Here is a 20,575-nt window from a genome sequence, read left to right as displayed (position 1 = left end):
TCCTACACTAAACTAAAAAAGTTTCCTGTGCAGGCTGGGTGCCAGACTGCAAGTTGGGAGGCTGAGGGCTTCCCTCGGCTAAATTCACAAAGATGTCTCATCACCAGAAAGAAGACTGGCTTTACAAATGAGAAATTATTTTTGCCACAAAAAACTCATGAAGCCTGAACACCAAGACTCAGAAAAGGGTGAGCAGCCATGGAGAGACAAAGTGCAGGTGAAGTTTTGGATCTCTTAACTATCGAACAAACAACTCTAATATGTGTTACATGCCTAAAGGACAGGACTTTAAAAGAGCAATAGCTGGTAATGGGAATGTAAATTTCATATCCTTACAGTGGGCAAGCCTGTATATAAAAAGAGGGAATTGGGAAGATCAATAGTTCTTTTGACACTGAATTGATAGCCACAGGCTGTCATCTTGGGAAAAAACAGAGCCAAATACAATTTAATATTAAGATATTAATTTTCAGAATTACTTCTTCAATTCTCCAAGGAACTATGCTTTCATCATTATGTATATTTCCTTACCCTATGCAGAGGCTGCCCTCCACAACATGGTAGGGGGTCTAACTTTTTGAATCAAGAATGTAAATTCCTAATAAAGCAGGACAATACAAGTGAACAAAGTGCCCCAGTCAGTATATTATAAATCACTATGATTTCTCAAAAGTTGTTCTAATTAGATGGTTTTGAGTTTATTAAAGGTTCATCTATGAAATTGCATATTTTAAAATAAATGCATGGGACATGACTAAGACCATTTACACCATGTCAGAAGTAGTTGAAACTTTTTCTGGTTTTGCTTTTAAATCCAACAAACTTAACAATCTTGATTTTTTTTTTTAAACCAATGACTTGCCAAAATATTTTGGCCTCAATGGAGTCATAATTCATGCAGGCTCTTTACCAACACTATTTGAAAAAAAAAAAAAATACAATCAATAAATTGGAACTGATTTAAAAAACTTCCATACTAAAATGAGTTAAAATCCCCTTAGAATTGATTCATTCACACTAGCAGTAAGTTATTTAGAAATACTTCATTGATTTCATAAAGAGAATCTAGATAAGAGACTCTGGAGATGTGGACTCTAAAACAGGCTCTGCCATCTCAGCCGTGTGACTCTGGACAAGTCATTTCAGCTTGATGCCTTCTACCTCTAAGATCTTTTCTCGTGTCAGTTCTCAGGAAAAATTTGCACTATGTGCGTCATTTTATAAACAAATATGTTCTTGAAAGATGGTGTAAATGTTTGGCACATAATAATATCTTAATAAATGTTCTTCCAAAATTGATTCATATTACAAATGTATTAAAGAAGCTTAAAATAATTTAGTTTCTTATCCTTTCATAAATCAGGAAAATTTTATGTAAACCAAAGATCACTACGCCATAATTTGTCAAAGGACCTGGGTTTGAATCCTGACACTGATAATAAATTGTTTTCTCCCCTATTCAGTTCCTTAGCTGTAAAATGAGGGGATTGCATTAGCTGACAATAGATAACGTTTTAGATAAATAATTTTTAAAATAAAAATCCAGGTTCTCATAACTTGGAAACGTTATGCAAACACTTGGAAAAGTCCCTGTTTTCTTAAAACACAATTCCATAAAGATGCCAATCAACTTAGGATCTAAAATTTTGTCTTTTTTTTGGTTTCTAGTAAGGCTAAATTTTTTTCCCCTGAGGCTGAGGTTAAGTGACTTGCCCAGGGTCACACAGCTAGGAAGTGTTAAGTGTCTGAGACTAGATTTGAACTCGGGTCCTCCTGAATTCAGGGCTGGTGCTCTATCCACTGCGCCACCTAGCTGCCACACAAGGCTAAATTAAAACAAAAAACATGGTGTAATTGGGCACTATGAGGGCTATTCAATGATAATCTATTATGACACCCTTAATCATAATTATAATATGAATGCAACATTTTTTCAATTGTTATTTCTGCTTTCTGGAAAAATTAATACTTGAACATCTGAAAAAATGCTTTAAAACTGTTCTACTGTCCAACAAAAGGCATGTTTTGTCATGTACCTATAAACCTCTGAAAATACTCAGTACTTCCCTATAATCTTCAGAGAAAACAAAATTTTCTGACACAATGTGTAGTACTCTCCATTTAAGCAAAAACATCAATGGATCCGTATCTCATAGGTATTTATCTTTAAATTATGTCCATTTATCTGACAAAGTTGCATAGAAAAGACTGAAACCGTTTTCTTAGATTAAGCAGGGCAAAAACATTCTTCATTCAACTCAAATTCTGATTCAACTTAAACTGCAGTTTCCCCCAGTTGATTCTCTCTTCTGTCTTCAAGTCAATCAAGGAGATTTAGCCCATGCTATGTGGTTCTTTCCAAATGCACCCACCCCAGTTTCATATGTAACCACTTTAAGGACAAAACAATTTCTGAATTTACCGGCCGATTCTAAACACGATCTCAGGAACAGGAGACAGTTCAGATAAACGAGAGATAGCCAAACTGATAGTGCATTATTCAATTAAGTAATTCAAATGTATTCATTGGAAAACCCAACCACAAATATAAGGGAAAAGGCAGTGGAAGAGCAAACACTACTACAGAGTAAGGCAGAAACCCCACAGAATATTTTACAAAGATCAAGGGTTTTCCGTCCTCAGACTAGTGGGGGCTTGTCCGACCAGCCTGGATGGTTTGTATGCAGGAGGAGGCTGGCTTTGATTAACAACGTTAATGTTGCTACTTTCCAGACTCGGTCATTTTAGCCAGAGGACGACAAGAATGCATGACCACACCTGGGATAAATGGCTCTTTACCTGGACCAGAGGGCCAGGTCCGAGAAGGAAGCCAGCTGTTCGGCTGGCCCAGAGCAGCGGCGCGGACAGGGCCGGGGCCGGCCAGTCCTTTCCTTCTCGGGACACTTGAAGAGCTCCAGCATAAAACGCGGTTAGTGGGTCTTAACAGTCAAGAGTTGGGGGATCTGACGCGACTCCCGGCAGAAAACTGGGCTCCGCACACAGAATCCCTCTCGCAGAACCCCATGCCCAGCCCTTGGCGTCCGCACAGCCCGCCCGCCCGCCCGCTCTGCTCCGCTCCGCCCCGCCGGTACCTCTCTTGCTCCGGGGCCGCCGCCGCCGCCGCACTGCTTGCAGCCCAGCAGCTCCGTGACCGCCAGAGTGGCCGTGTACGCCGCGTTCGCTGCGGTCGCCAGGCGCATATTTGCTCCTCTGCTACAGTTCGTGCAGATGAAGCTCCCGCAAGCCCAACCTGCAATTGGCAGCAGCGGGGCGGACTGGCGGCGGGCAGCGCTGCTGCCGCTCTGACTGCTCCGGCTTCGGGATTCGCAGCGCCACCGAGCCCACCGACCTCTGGGCTGCGGCCGCCCGAGTCAGCGCAGAGGAATCACAAGCGCCAGGCGTGGGGGCGGGGCCTGCCATCCAGCGGCTGGGAACAAACAAGACGAGCAGCCCCCGCCTCTGTCTCCGGGCGCTGACAGCCCCATTCTCCAATGCAGGGCGGTCGCTGTGGCGCCCCGCCCCCTGGTGCAAAGAGGGGCTGACTGGTCGAGGAGTGTCTGACACCACCAGGGCAAAAACAACTCGGGAAGGAGGGGCGAGAAGCATAGAGGGGGAGCGGCTCTGCAGTCCAGGGAACGAGTTCAGTCAAACTGAAGGTTAGCGTTCCAAGTGGTCCGGTAGGCAGCTCGAGCTACTGAATGAGCTCAGCCCCAACTCCCTTCTCTTCATCCCACCCCAAGCTTGCACTTTTTTAGTAGGGCAAACCCCAAAGCTTCTGTATACATCTAGTCTGACCCGCAGATGCCAAGGATGAATCATTTTTCATTTCTTTTTGTAAACCAAAAAATTTCCTTCTTTGCCACTTCAGCAGGCCTGACCTGTGGACCAGTGAATGCAGGAAAAAGTGGGGTGCAAGATGGCCTAAATTGCACTTGAAATTTATTTTTGGTAAGCCATGAAATAACTATTGTCTCTCCTTAAGAGATGATGGACATTTGCAGATATCCGAATTCTCTGGTCTTCCAAGTAGATAAAGTTTTTCGAATGATGACTCTAACAAGATCTCTGATTAATAAGGAAATACTTATATAATGAATTTAGGAAGAGACTTAGAAACTTCGCCTAAAGCAAATCACTGAAATTGTTTAATTTGGAACCCAAATAAATATTTCGACTCCTTTCCTCAAGCTCTCTCTTTACTGCTTCAATGGAGTTGAAATAGCTGTAGATCTCAAATGCTCAAAATTTTGTCAAGCTGAGAAAAATTTACAAGCATCAGGAGTAAGTCTTAGTTAAGTTCTGGCAGAATTATCACCAGTTTAATCAAATAATTTATTTTGTTTGTTTAAGTTTAAACAATTTTAAAAAGCATCTACCAAGTTGGAGAGAACTACTTTAACAAAAATTTTAAAAAAGGAGATAAAATTTTCAAGTAGGTTTTTTTGATAGTTGTTTCTGAAGCCACTGTTTTCAATACTTACATAGCCACGTAAAGTTTTACAATTTTGGAAAAGAAAAAAATTTCAAAGAGTAGCATAATGTATCAAAATGGTAGAACTCAAAATGTAAATATGTTTTAGGCCTGGTGAATGACAGTTTTACTCCCATTCTGAGATAGGCTAAGTAACTCTTAGGAATTTGTAAATAGTTTGTCTTACAGGAGTAAGTGAAAACAAGGTTATTTCTTTTTGTTTGTCAAAATGAAGGCATATATGAAGTAGCAAATTCAAATTTATCCCCAATGTATTTCATTTTGTCATTTTTCTCTAATATACACCTGTGAGGTTAAAAAAAAAAAATTGCGTCTTTAAAATTCTGTGGGCACTGAGAGGGCACATAACAGACATTCAATAATTATTCACTGATTAAAGATAAAATGAGAGTATGTCAATAATAAGTTCTACTCTCAGTTATATTTTTTAAGGAAATTTCAATTTATTAGTTTGTTTTGAAGTTGACAATGAAACATCCATAAATGAACATTTATAGGCTTATGGCAGAATTGGCAGAGTGGTGGGAAAAAGAAAACGGGGGAAAAAAGACAGAAATTCTCACCAATGAGCAATAAAAATAAAATAATTTTGGGAAGCAGAGCTAAGAATGTGGCTGCTCATGGAATCTAACATAAAAGATGCAGAATAAAACAACTGAATTGCTTATTACAAATTCTAATCTCTCTGATTAGGATATTATAACATATATCCATTAATTCACCTAATCCTAAGGATGTTAATTAGAGACAATATAAGGAGTCGCTTAGAAGTTATAGTGATGGACTTTTATTATGTTTTGTTTATCATATTCTTTTAGATAGTCCTAAGTAGCCAAAAGATTTATGCTGAAAATATTTTTCAAACTTATTTGGAGGGTTTTCTTAATTATATATTATAAATGGAAGGAACAGATTCTTATTTGTCATCTTCATTACCTCTAGTTACCTTTATTATCTCTTTTCCATGTTGAAAAACCATATATATGTGTGTATATATATACACACATATATATGGAAAAGATAAATGTATTCCATATTTTATCTATGTTAAAATATCAGATAAAGAGCTTCCAGATTTTCCCCTCAAACTTGTTAATAAACATAATAGACAATATTCCCTGGAAATAATTACCACCAAGCTGACAAGTATTTATGGTATATTGTTTACTAGTGCTGTGCCAGGCCTTATAGAGGATAAAGAAGTGGAAACCTAATTTTGACCTATAATCATTATAATCTAGAGCTGTTTTTTTATGGGACCCTAGATTTAAGATTTAGTGGCAGAGCAAATAACTCCCCTTGATGGAGACCTGTCTTCAAGATCTGCTTTTGGGCTCTATTGTGATAGATGGTATCATCCTCACAGTCCCCCAGACTCCTAACCTAGTATCATCCACATCTTACCCACACTTGTTCAGCTCCCAGGGCTATCTGTTGCCTCTGTGACATCACTTCAGTATACCCCCCTCTCTTTTCTGTTTCTATGGCTGCCATATAGATCCAGGCCCTTGTCAGCTAATGCCAGACAACTACAATAGCCTACTAGTTGAAATGCCTGCCACAAGACTCCCCATTCAAGCCTCTCCTCCATTCAGTTGCCAGAGTGATTTTCCTAAAAACATGGGTCCAACCATGTCACCCTATAGTCAATAAACTCTAATGGCTGCTTATTATTTCTTGGATCTAAATCAAACTCCATTGTTTGGTGTTTGAAGCTCTTCATAATCAAACCGCTCTCTCCCTCCCCCCATCTTTCCAGTTTTCTTGCATCTTGATTCTCTTTGATCCAGTGACACTGGCTTTTTCACAAAGATGACACTCCATCTCTGCTCTTGGCATTTTCTCTGGCTATCTCTCATGGCTGGAACACTCTTCCCTCTTTTATGCTTGCTGGCTTCCTTCGAGTCCCAACCAAAATCCTACTTTCTATAGTCTTCCAGATCCTTCCTGACCTCGGTGTCTTCCCTCTATTAAATATCTCCTGTTTATCCTTTAATTTGTTTGTACGTATTTGTTTGCTGGTAGGCTCCCTTATTAGATTTCAAGCTGCTGAAGGACAAAAGATTGACTTTTACCTTCCTTTGTAAACCTAGTATTGAGCATAATACCTAACACATAGCAGGTGCTTAATATGATGCTTATTAACAAACAGTTGACTCAAACTCTGGGCAAGTTACTAATGTTTCCCTCTCCAAGGCAATTTTCTATGGGTGTACAGTATAGAAGGTGGATCCACACTAATGGAGGCAATTTCCTCTGGAGTAAGTTCCCTTTAACAATGAAAATTCACCAGTCTAGACACAGACAAAAACATAGTAATATACATGGAAGCATGTTTTCCAACTAATAAATAATAATTTCCTCAAAGCATCATCTGTGCCATGGGAGGTAATGTCAAAGTAAGTGAATAGCACTCAGAGTGCCAGGTACATCATGTGCTGTGAGGCAACTATGATAGTAGCTGTGAAGGCCTGGCAGAAACCCTAATATTCTGGTGAACTGGGCTCTGGTCATTTTCCTGATTGGTTAGTAACTTGGTCAGTGTCCTTCAGCTGCTTCCAAGAGGCAAAGAAATAGATCAGGCATCATAGGGTTGCATGTTCCTATGATCAGCCTGACACAGTACAGCAGACCAAGGGAATAAAAGAAGGCAAAATATACCAGAACAAATCAGAAATACCCATACCACTGCTGCTGGAAATGCTTTAGTATAGAAGATGCTGACTATTAAATTGGGAAACTATGAGTAGGTGTGAAATGGATTGAAGACATGAATACTTTCAATATGTGCCAGCACTAAATCATAATAAAACTGGAAACAGACCTAGCTATGATAGCCAAAGCTTTCAGATGCCTTTTTTTTTTTTTTTTTTTTTTTTGGTCAATAGCACTTCTAGAGTCATGTTATAAAACACTGGTTTTTAATACAAATCCAGAGAAATCATGGAAAAATAACTCCATCCTCAAGCCTTGATTAGGATAGCTGAGATAAAAAATGGAATTAGGTAGTTACTAAGATCTGAAGAAGGAAAAATGGAAGAACCTAAACTCCTTCAAAGTTTTTACCTAATATAAATTTCAGAAATTAATCCTACTAGGCAAAAACAGTACCAATGTTTCATATAATTTTGAAAAGGAAATTGATATACTAAAACTAAAATTTTACAAAAATATTTTTGTGAGCTTTTTTTGGAGGGGGAAGTTAATAATACAAATCATATATAAAAGCAATTTTTAAATTTTTAAACAATTTAAATTAAAACAACTTGAAATGACACTATCCAACTAAGGCAACAAAAAAGAAAAAAAAGGAAAGAAAGCAGGAAAAAAATGTTCTAAAGCAAAAGTCAAAAGGTAAAAACAATGCCTGGAGGCAAGGCAGCACACAGAAAAAAGTAAACAACTGAATATCTGTCAGAAAGGTTACTACAGAGGGTTGAAAAACGAATCAGAGGCAAGATAGAATCTACAAGAGGAGGAGAATGTAAAGAATTTCTGGTTGTTTATGTCATCATAAGTCCAATATAACAAAAATACAAGTTGGAGCAGATAAGAAACATAAGCTTCTGTGCTCTTAAATATAACGAACAACACTGTTTTTCAAGAGAGTTGACAGAACTTTTCTAAAAAACAAAAAAGGAGGCAGGGCAGAATAAATTCATAATTTTCAGCTCAAAAGCTTTACAATAGTACGTTCATGGATTATTAGGGAGACAATTATCTTGTCAGCAATTTGTAAGGGTAATCCCACCTTTATAGAAGAGATCATCTCTATTACTAAAAGATGACTCCTCCAGCCATAGGACAATTATATGTATTTTGTACAAAGAATTTCAAAGTATGTGTCACCAGAAATATCTATATACACCAACAAGAAAACAAATATTTTGCCCCAAGAAACAAAAAGGATATGCCAAAAGGTCTCAGGAGTAAAGAGCAACTTATTATCAATTCCTTAGTTATAGAACAAGTTTACCCAAAGCATCAAGATGGTTATTCTTCTTTTGTTGATTATTCCAAAACCCTGACCCAACAATAGTGGCTTATTTACATCCTGCAAAATTTTAAGAATCAAGTACAGAGTGACCCAAAAGTGTCTGGGGACATCCTGTACAGTGAAAAGCTGGAACATTGGAAATTCATACCAAAAAACTGCTCTCTGTATAAAACATACCAGGATTGTCCCAGAGTATTCAAAGATCCAAGCAATTAGTTTTGGTAGGTCACCTGTCTACATAAACATTTAAACATTTTAAAATATATTAGAAAACACATGGGCTCATGTGAGGCATTCTGAATGATTGAAGATTTATTTGCAACATTCGTGTTTTTCCCCCAGAGGACATACCATGATTTAAAACACTGAACTATAAAGACCAAAATGATTATTATCTAAATTTGGTTCACAGGATTATTAATACTAATAAACAGTTGTTCTGGACTACTGACAGTTAAAGAGTGATTCTTTCCACCCCTGTCTCCTAGATATTTAAGAGACATATGATGATGAAGTTTCTCTTCATCCATTCCAAAACCATGGTTTATAATACATCTTATTATATTATCTCATCTTATTCTTATACTGCCCATGATACCTACCAAGAGGTCACAAATACCAACAACATCATTAATAAGAAAGGGTTTTCAACCTTTTGAAAAGAAAAGGAAAAAGTTTCTATAGCTGATATCCAAAGTTTGAATATATTGGAAGCCAGCCCTCTTTAATAATATATATTCCAAGAAAAGCTGAAAATATTGCCCTTTTGCAACAGTGTATGCCAAAGAACAAAATAGTGAATAAAAACTTCATTGTAGAACAGAGCTGTTTCCTCATGTTTCACAAGAAAAAAAAGCCCTTCATAAAAAACCTTGTTATTTGTTTTCTCAAAATAGATAACAATAAAGATAATTTTTTGTTTTGTGCCTCACACTAAGCTTTAAATTGTTATTTTAAAATTTGTTGTGTTGGCAGCAAATAAACCAGAAATTAGAATATTGTTATTGCCTTAAGATTTATAGCCCCCCCTTTTTGAAATCTCAGAAACAATAACTCTTTCTTGAAATTAAAATAACCACCTTGTATTAAATATGCAAAATGGGTTAAGATTATAAGAAAATGAACTCAAATGGAACTTATAATTGTTGATACAAGCACAGCATTTTCATATTAAAAATTAAACCACCTACTTCCCCCCCTATATTTTTATAAAAGTTTAAATATGTGCAAGCATATAAAGTACAAAATTAAAATGTTCTGCTCTATAGCTTCCACTGCAACAATATATAATAGAAAACATCATCCAATACAATGTTATGAACACACATGTTCATGTGCTGCCAATCTATTCCCTTCTTTAAATGGGAGAATTTCTAATTGCAAGTTTATTATAGCTACAATCATAACATTAGCAAATATGATATATTTTAGAAATAAATTTGAAGAATTAGCAGCCTACTTTTTAATCTAAGAATTTAGTTAAAGCACTCAGAATTTTTAAGCAGCCAAAGCAGGACAGATTAGAAATTCTAGGAAACAAGTAAGACATCAAAAGCAGTTAACTGCTCAAAATGTGAAGTATGCTATTAATATAAATACATATTTTTAAAAATTAATATTTTAGTAAAAGCAAAGGGTTTCATTAATAAGTTTATTTTGTGTTTGTATAAGTAGTACATGCATATACTTTATTATATAAGTAATTTTTAATTTTTATTCTTACTTATAGGTATGTATTGCCTAGATAATTTTGAGAACAGAGAATTTGATTTTGAGAGCTATGAGAGTTTACGTGACTTATTGACATACAAGAAGTATAGGGCAAACTGGCCAGCTATTCTAGGACAACATGTCTCTCAACAGTTCCTTTCAATGAGCTGAAATTTGTCTCCTTGAAGATTTAATGTCCTTCCTTAGAAGCAAAAAAGAGCAAAGCAGTATTTTTCCAAATCCAAATGTTTACTTCCAAATTTCAAATTCAATAATTGTAGCAGGGCTTGGAGTCAAAGAGACTTGCGTTCAGATGTGGGCTCAAGTTACTTATAATGCATAGCACAGTGCCTGACATATAATAGGTGCTTACTAAATGCTTGTTTTCTTTCTTCCGTATGCTATATACCTTATATAAAAAGGTAATATTTATTTGGCTATACAGATCATTTATGATTATTGTTTTATAGTGGATCTATCATTTTAAGTTAATAATTGTTTGGTGTCTATTTCTAGCCATATGAAAAGATGCTCCGAGTCATTATTAATCAGAGAAATGCAAATTAAGACAACTCTGAGATACCACTACACACCTATCAGATTGGCCAGAATGACAGGAAAAGATAATGCACAATGTTGGGAGAGGATGTGGGAAAACTGGGACACTGATATATTGTTGGTGGAGTTGTGAATACATCCAGCCATTCTGGAGAGCAATTTGGAACTATGCTCAAAAAGTTATCAATCTGTGAGGGGCAGACCAAAGATGGCTGAGAAGCCACACGGGACTGTTTAAGCTCTCTCATTCCTTCACTACCAACTATTTAAGTCAGCCTCAAAAACAGCGCTTCTTGACTGGTAAAACCCACGAAGATTGGAAGTACAACAACTCACCAGAGGAAGAGAATCTGGAATATCGCCAGAAAAGGTTTGACCTGAGGTGGCGGGAGCAGACCAGTGCAGGGCAGGGATAGAATCGGGAGTGGGGTGGCCTCTGCAGTTGGAAGATTTACACAGAGCTCTCCCCTGTAGCCTGACTGTTTTGCTTCAGTGGAGGAGTAGTGGACCAGCAGAGAAGTTGGAACCTAGGGTAGAGGGTACTCTGAGGGATGCCAAAGCCCCAGAGGATCTGGCTGCGCTCACCCAGGCCCGGAAGTGACTCAGTGCAGACCATAACACAGCTCTTCCCTGCATTCTGCAGTGAGGGGCTCGAAGGGCTGGGGGGGGGGGGGGGGGGGGCAGTCACACACAGCAAGGGCATAGCCCGGGGGAGCCTCTCATCTGCACAGTGAGGGGCTCCAACTGGGGTAATGGAATTTCCCCAGCTTGACTGTGCTCCCCAGGCAGAGACACTTCTGGTGCGGTGAGGGACAGAACGACTGCTACTTCCAGGGCACTTACACAGCTCGGCCATTGATACCCAGGCATACTCACTTCCTGTGGAGTTCTTCCCAGACCCCTCCCGCAGCTGGGCCATTCCTTGCAGCTCATTGAGAGGACAGTTATTATCCATATACCCAGTCTTGCTCTGCAGAAGAAGCTGGTAACTTTCTTGCCCTAAAGGCAGACCCTGAAGACTTTAAAATAAATGAGTAAAAAAAAAAAAAAAAAAGATTGACAGCTTCTATATAGAAAAAGAGCGGGGTTGGCTGCAGAGACTAACAGCAGACAGCCTCCAGACCATACCCCAAATAATGCTCTCCTAGAAGAAACTATTAAAGATCTCAAAAGAGAGAAGAAAAATGGGGAAAGGAAGGAGAAGCTATGCAAGAGAATAACAATGTCCTGAAATGTGAATTGGAAAAGGTAAAAGAATTCACAGAAAGTGCAGGGAAACAGAATTAGGGAATTGGAAAAGATAAAGAATTCCCAAGAAAGTAGGATTTGTGAATTGGAAAAAGAAAATAACTCACTAAAAAACAAATTTAGTGAAATGGAAAAAAATTCCATAGAGCAAAACAACTCATTTAAAAACTCAATTGGACATATATAAAAAGAAGTAAAAAAGTTATCAAACTGTGCATACCCTTTGATCTAGCAGTGTTACTACTGGACTTATATCCCAAAGAGATCTTAAAGGAGGGAAAGGAACCTGTATGTGCAAAAATGTTTGTGGCAACCCTCTTTGTGGTGGCCAGAAACTGGAAACTGAATGGATGCCCATCAATTGGAGAATGGCTGAATAAACTGTGGTATATGGATGTTATGGAATATTATTGTTCTGTAAGAAATGACCAACAGGAAGATTTCACAAAGGCCTGGAGAGACTTACATGAACTGATGCTGAGTGACCAGGAGATCATTAAATAGTTCAACAACAATACTATATGATGATCAATTCTGATGGACAAGGCCCTCTCCAACAAATCAGTTCCAATAGAGCAGTAATGAACTGAACCAGTTAGGCCCAGTGAAAGAACTCTGGGAGATGACTATGACCCCTACATAGAATTCCCAATCCCTCTATTTTTGTCCACCTGCATTTTTTATTTCCTTCACAGGCTAATTGTACACTATTTCAAAGTTTGATTCTTTTTGTACAGCAAAGTAACTGTTTGGACATGTATACATATATTGTATTTAATTTATACTTTAACATATGTAACATGTATTGGTTAACCTGCCATCTTGGGGGGGGAGGGGAAAATTGGAACAAAAGACTTGGCAATCGTCAATGCTGTAAAATTCCCCATGCATATATCTGATAAATAAAAAGCTATAATAAAAAATAATAATCATTTAATGTATATGGATGAGCAACATAATACAAAGCCTAGGACCTCTGAAGTCACCAGGCAAATTGGCACAGACTCCCTTCTCCTTGCCTGAGTGAAGAGGCAGTATTGACCAAAAGAATAATGAATCAGTATATCAACCAATTTGCTATACTCCCTACTTTCAAGATACTTACATTCTAAATAAGGAAATGATATAGAAAGGGTGTAAAGTTAGAGGTGATAATAAGAGGACCAGGAAAAATGGTACTACTGATTTGTTCATAATGTCATGTACAACTTCTATAAAACCTGACATTCTTCAAGTAGACAATTTAAGCCAACTATATTTTGCTTAGCTTTAAATCTATCATATCTCCTACAAGGAACTAAATAAAATTTTAAGTTAAAGAAGTCAAACCAAAACATTTTACTAATCCAAAGAAGTCCATGGATGACATCAGACTGTATGGCTCCATTGGGAGGAAAAAACATTAAATGGACCCTTCATCTGATAGAATATTTCACAAATGATATAAAAATGTCTTTGGTAAGTTTAGAATTCTTAAGCTCTACAATGAAATATAGAGGCTTTAATATTTGTTCAGTCATTTCAGGCATGTCTCACTCTTTGTATCCCCATTTGGAGTTTTCTTGGCAGAGATACTGGGTGGTTTGCCCTTTCCTTCTTCAGATCATTTGACAAATGAGGAAACTGAGGCAGAGTAAAATGACTTGCCCAGGGTCACACAGCTAGAAAGTATCTGAGCCTGGATTTGAATTTAGGAATATAAATCTTCCTAATTCAGACCCAGCACTTTATCTACTGTCACCTAGTTGCCCCCTTTTTGAAATTTGTATATCACCTTAAATCAATGGATGAATCAATCAATAAATAATTATTAAGCACCTAGAATTTGCAGGTACTGTGCTAAATGCTGAGGATCCAAAAAGAAATATAAAAGACAGACCCTATCCATGTTAATGGAGGAGGAAATAAGCTAACATGTACAAACAAGCGCTATATATATATGTATATATGTATATATATATATCTACACACACATATATATTTTATAAGCTATATATAATTAAGAGGGTTTGGGAAAGGCTTCCTGTAGAAGACAGGATTTTGACTGAGCCTTTCAAGGAAGTAATGGATATAATAAGTGGAAATGAAAGGGAAGAACATTCCAAGCATAGGGGACATACAGATAAAATGCTAGGAGCCAAGAGATGGAGTAATTTGAGGGTGCAATAGCAAGAAGGCCAGTGTCACCAGACCAAAGAATACATGTCTGGGCACAAAGTGTAAGAAGATTAGAGACATGGGAGGAAGCCAGGTTATGAAGCGCTCTGAATGCCAGACTGAGGATTTTGTATTTTATCCTGATGTTTGGGAGGTAGGGAAGGAAGTATGAGACATGAGCATGTATGTGCTCTGAGAAAACCACACTATAGTTATCTCTTCCATGTGATGACATTCTCCTTGGAAGTTTGGATATAGTGTAGGTTGGCATAAGAAATTAAATGGGAATTTGGAGGTAGTTTTGCATAAGCTGCAGATGACACAGAAAGACCAGAAGACATCAGAAAAAGTTTAGAAACTCAGAAATATATAAAATATATGTATAGTAGTATATAATATTAACCCAAATTTTACAATAAGATACTGTAAACCTCTCTTAAGAAAAGGAAAAAATTTAGATTCTGGATTTTCCAGATGGGGGTGCCTACCCTTAAGCCCCATGTTGTGGTTGAATGGAAGATGGACTGGAATGGGGAAAGCTTGGAGGCCGGCAGACCCACTAGCCTGCACCATCGTGGTATCAGGACCAGAGAGAAGGGAGCTTGTATGAAAGATGCTGCAAAAGTAATACTGACAGTCCTTGGCCACCAACTAAATATTGGCCATAGACTAGATAATGTGAATTACAGGATGATTCCTAAGGAGGATGGTGTTACACCCTTTATGGTAACAGGCAAGAGAGGAAGTGGGGAGGGTTTATAAAGAAAGACAATGGATTTTATTTTGGGCATTTCTAGTTTAAGATATCTATTGGACCTCCAGTTTGAGAGGTCTGAAGGGCAGCTAGAGATGCAAAATTGGAAGTCAGCATAAAGGCTTGGAGCAGGATAGGTAGATGAGAATCAGTAATACAGAAATGGTATTTAAATCCAGAAGAACTAATAAGATGACCAAGGAAAGTAGTAATAAAGGAAAAAAAGAAAAGGCCCAAGGACAAAACCTGTGGGTGTGATTAATAAAGAGTCAGGAAAAGGGAAGATACAGGAAAAGTGGTGTCCTGAAAAACTTGAGAGAAGACAGTATGAAGGAGAAAAGGATTATCAGAAGTATCAAATGCAAAGAGATTAAAGAGAATTGAGGATTGAAAAAAAGTCATTAGAATAATAGGACACCACTTCTAACTTTAGCAGTTTTGTTGGGATAAGATCAGAAACCAAACTGCAAGGATTTAAGAAGAGAGTAAGAAGAAAGGGGAGGCATTGATTGTAGATGGCCTTTTCAAGAAGCTTAGCTACAAAAGGCAGAAGAGATGTAGGTTAATAGTAAGCAGAGATAGAAGGATCAAATGAAAGTTTTTTAAGGATAGGGAAGACATGGGCAGTAAGGAATGTGCCAGTAAATGGGCTGAAACTGAAAATAAGTAATAAAATGCAAATGACAGAGGAGACAAATCTGTGGAGACAGGATGAAATGGGATCACTTGAGCAGGTAGAGGAGGTTAGCATTGGTAAGGAGTAAAGTCAGTTCATCATGAGAAACAGGTGAAAGAAAACATAATGACAGAAGACCCTTGAGTGACAGGAAAAGGAAAAGAGTAAGTTTATTGTGTCAATTTTTTTTTCTATAAAATATGAGACAAAGTTCTCAGCTGAGAGAGTAGGGGAAGGCAGAGCTATGGAAATTTAAGGAGAGATGAAAAGGTTCAGGTGAAGATAATGCCTACAAATACCTTAGTTTCCTCTATACAAGTTATGTTGAACATATAGATATCGACATATTAAAGCTTTGAAAAAAAACAATAAAGCATTGACATTGAAATTGACAGAAAAAAATGTTTTAAGCACCTACACATTATTAATCTTAAGTGCATACTTTCAATACTATAAACTGGACTGAAAAAGATCTGGAAAGTAGCATAGTAAAAATTCATTCAGAATCAGTGATACATAAAGGCTATACTACCAGAAGTCAGGTACAGTAAAAAGGTAATATTTTTTACCAAAAAGGAGGCAGAAGATTGTGAGTTAATTGACTCATTAGAGCTAATTATAAACAGATAAAAAACTCACCAAAATAATAGCATGAGCAGATATCATTTTGCTATACAATACTAAAGGCTGTTAACAGATGCATGATTGGATTTACCAATTACCTCAGGGTCCTATGAAAGAGATAAGATTCAATAATAAAATCAAAAGGTTTTCCATGAGTGACATCCAATGAATTTGACCAAAAATATTTAGACAAAAAGGCATTGAACAAATGCTATGTTATGGCTGTGTTATACACATATGTGTAAGAAATGGAAAGGTTTAGGATATCAATTCATAATCATTTTACTTTTGTGGAATTTGACGGAAAAATTAACCTTAAGAAGTCCAGATTTAGAGAGCAAAATAAATTATGTGAGGAAATGGTAGATAGGACCTCACTACAAACTGTAAAAAATGTAATACCTAGAGAATACCTTGTAAGGCAAGACTTGGTAGATAGAATTATTCATCAAAAGCTCACTATATTGGTGGATTTACAGATGTTAAATCCTCATAATACAGATGCATATCTTGGAATATTGAAATATCCTGGAAAACTCAGTTGATACTAGTTGTACTGTCTAGGATATACTATACTACATTTAACATGTGAAAGCCTACCATCTAGGGGAGGGGGTAGAAGGAGGGAAAGGAAAAATCAGAACAGAAGTGAGTGCAAGGGATAATGTTGTAAAAAATTACCCATGTATATATACAGCCAAAAGCTATAATTATTAAAAAATAAAATTAAAAAAATACTAGTTGTACTGGAACCAGTCCATTGTCACAGATCAAACTTGTAGTCCACTATGACCCAGATATAACATTGTTATATAAAAACATAAAAATCATGTTTTGAATATATATCATTATAGTAAACAATCATATTTTCCAAGTTACTTGGAACAAAAGTTTTTGGCACATATAGACCTAACAGAGGAAATCAAAATCATGTGGGAATAAGATGAGGTATATATATTATACTTGTTATCCTATCTGCTACTGGAAGATTTGGAGCTGGAAGAGAACATGTAGATCAATATATTCATTTTACGTAAAGGAACTGAGGCATAGAAAAGTTTCATGACCTTTCCAAGGTCAAACAGTAACTATCAGAGCTAGACTTTGAACTCAGATCCCAACTCCAAAATCAGCACTTTACTGCTGCCTCAGACAGAATATGTCATTTGGGAAACCTATACAGTGATATCTGTAAAACTCAGTTACCCCATTAGAATTCCTGAGTTACAGTATGTCTATCATGCTATGATGGAGAATCCAAAAGTTCATAAATTATTTGGCATAATATCTCACTACTGAAGAAAGAAGAAATTGGTATCATCTAAATGACGCCAGCATTTGTAGAGACTCATTGGACCAAAAGGTCACTTGATTTAGATTTAGATCTGTGAGGAGCTCCAAAAGTCATGTAATCCAAATCCAACTGAGACTCAGAAAAATTGTTACCTGTTTTCATTCATACAGGTAATGATAGTGAGTGGCAGACCTGTAACTGAACCCAGATCCCTTTAATTTTAAATCCAGTGCTCCTTTCATTGTATCTAACTCCTTTTCCTTAAGGGAAGAGATCATATATCTTCTACCATATTTCATTAGTATTAATTTTTCATAGGGCACCTAGAACAATGCTAACACATAGGGAAAGAGAAAATATTTATTTAATGTTGGAACACATGGGAGAGCTATTGGAATGCATGGGAGCCCCGTGTTAGTGGCTGCTGGAGATCTGACACAGACCTACAGAATGGATCTCCTCTCATGAGAGTATGATACAAGGAGACTGAGAGGCAGTTGCTGTTCTCTAACCTCTCTGACTGAAAGGCCCTTGCCATGTGAGATCTCTCTCCTTTTCTCTCCCTCCAATTTATCTCCTTCCCAGTCCATAATACCTGTGTCAACAAAAGCTGCTCTGCAGTTCCTTCAGCTGCTATGATCCACAGTTGTGGGGCTCTCAGAGAATTGACCTGTCCCTTAACAATTGAAGGACTCTCATTTCTTGGAAAGAGAGAGGTCTCTGATCTATAACAATTTATCAGGATAAGGACTTTTATTTTCTTGAGAGACTTTATATTCAGCTTTATAACTACTTATGATCATATGAACTACTTGAGTGTTATTTTTTTTTCTGAAAACTTTTCCAAAGGAATTTTCGTACTGAAACTTTGCATACTTGAAGATAAATCAATCTAATTGAGTGTTAATGTTCAATAATGAATGGAAAATACCCTGATTTTCAAAGTTAACTGGGGGTTGAATTTATTAGATTAATGTGGTACTTGACATTTCTTGGAGAAATTTTTTATTGTCATACAAAATATTTCATTTAGTATTAATGCTAGCACTTAAGATTACTTCTGCTTACTAATTTCGTACAGATTTTTCTTCTTCCACTCATATCTTCCTGTTTTTTATATATATAGCTTGTCTGCTAAGCACTTTTTCCATTTTCACCATTAAATTCTTGGTAAATTTTGATCCTTCAGCATTTTGACCTTAGTTTAATATTGTTCTCTTAGTCACTACCTTTTTTTCGTTTTTTTTTATTGTTTCCTTTTTAGTTGTTGTGTATATTAGAACTTGTGATGAGCTGAAATGTCTTCAGTTTATAACTTATGTTTTCTTTTCTCCCAAAATTCATAAACATGTAGCATATAGCATTTAAAAATTTCTGTAGGTCTTTATAAATATGGGGGGTCTCCCAAGTTTCAATGTCAGTTAACTAGAACTTCAGAATATTTTCATAGTAGTCATGTTATAAATGGTTGTTAAGAATCTCAGATTAGCTTACAAAAAGTCACTTAATCCCTAATGCTAGTGAAGAATAATTTTAATAACACCATAATGAGTCCTTAGATCTTATTCTTTATCTGCTTTAAACTAAAAGCAATCTGTAATAAGAGGAATTTGAGCAATGTAGAGACAATTTCTCCATAGAGGTTTGTTAAATATGAAAATGGATTCCTGAGTAAGGTTATTTCTGAAAAATATCCATGCAGCTATTTTATATTCTATATTATCTATAGTCTTGGTATATACAATTTCTAGGGATCTCTTTAGAGGTTTTTGGACTACTTTTTAAAATTCACTTTCAACAATTTAATAACAAGATCTTATGTTGGGAAGAAGGTCCAAAAAACCGGTCATTTATATTAAGATTTTATAATTTACCCAGCAAAAGGTTGAACTAACAAACTTTATCCTCCTTGGTGGCCAGGAACATGTCTTATTTGTCTTTGCATTTTTTATTATGATGCCTCATCTTCATTTGGAAGTGACCTAGCAATCTAAGAGGCCACTCCAACTTTGTAAAAGCTTTTCTAGACTCTTATCATACTGAAAAGACTATGTCTACTAACCCAAATTCGGACTAGCTAAGTACTCAAGAAAACCAATGGCATTTGAAAACTTTATTATTTAGTGACTATTTTATTGGAAGAACTAAATGATATCAATATTTGCATTTTCCCCATAAATAAAACAGAATCACAACTCACATTTACATAATGCTTTTAAGATATACAAAATGCTTTCCTAAGTACTCAAGTACAGAAAAACTTGGTGAGATAATAAGGTAAATAATTCTTTACCAATGAGGAAATGACTCTAAGAGGTGAGAGGACTTGTTCAAGGCCACACAGCTGCTGTTTGAACCAATCCTACCCTCCAGGTCTCCTAATTTCATCCTAGTTCGCTTCCTAGTATCTGCCACTTTACAAACCAAATCTTCTAATTTCACAATGACTTCTAAGATTTTAGTTTTTGGTATTCTGGGAGGCGTTGGAGGACTCAAATCTAGCTAGTGGCCCATCTGCTCGAATTTGGAACAGACTTAGAGACCAAGAGAACACTTGAGCCTCCTGGAAGCTTCAAACAGTTCTAAGAGATTCCTGAGAGAATCTTTTTCCAAACAAGACAGGACAAGAGACATAAAAACAATTGTAATAGCTAGCATTTATATAGGGCTTTATGATTTACAAAGTGTTTTACAAATATTATCTCGTTTGATACTAACAACTACTCCAAAAGGTAAGTGCTATAATTAATCCTCACTTTAGAGATTGAAGTTCAGTAACACATTTAGTATCTGAGTCCAGATTTGAGCTAAGATTTTCATGGGATACTTAGCTGCTTTAAACAAAATTAAGAAAATGATGCAATTCTTAGGAGGCACTATTTTTGAAACTTAAACACTTTTGAAGGGTCCTAGACTATAAACCAATGAAGTTTTTCAGTAGAATTCTTACTTGCTTGGCCTGTGTCCTACTCAAAACTAAAAAGTCTCAGCATTGGTTATCACCAAGAAACATGAAATATGCCAGAGTATAACTGTGTGAAAAACATCTCATATCTTAGATTGTA

The 20,575-nt window shown here is 36.6% G+C and overlaps 1 protein-coding gene across 2 annotated transcripts in view; it reads right to left on the bottom strand.

Annotated features, from left to right (window-relative positions):
* Window positions 1–20,575, bottom strand: part of SESN1 (sestrin 1) — a 142,725-nt gene that overhangs the window by 22,130 nt on the left and 100,020 nt on the right. The window contains exon 1 of one of the 2 annotated variants that reach the window (XM_074310142.1): window positions 3,093–3,524. The exons of the other annotated variant lie outside the window; for it this stretch is intronic. Coding sequence (XP_074166243.1) covers window positions 3,093–3,200 — 108 coding nt within the window. The 5' untranslated portion in view covers window positions 3,201–3,524. Of the gene's footprint in view, window positions 1–3,092; window positions 3,525–20,575 lie in introns of those variants that run through there. 2 annotated transcript variants of the gene reach the window in all.

The sequence above is a fragment of the Sminthopsis crassicaudata genome, chromosome 4 (assembly GCF_048593235.1).
Source record: "Sminthopsis crassicaudata isolate SCR6 chromosome 4, ASM4859323v1, whole genome shotgun sequence".
NCBI classification, from domain to species: Eukaryota; Metazoa; Chordata; class Mammalia; order Dasyuromorphia; family Dasyuridae; genus Sminthopsis; species Sminthopsis crassicaudata.
This window is presented reverse-complemented; position numbering and strand designations above follow the sequence as displayed.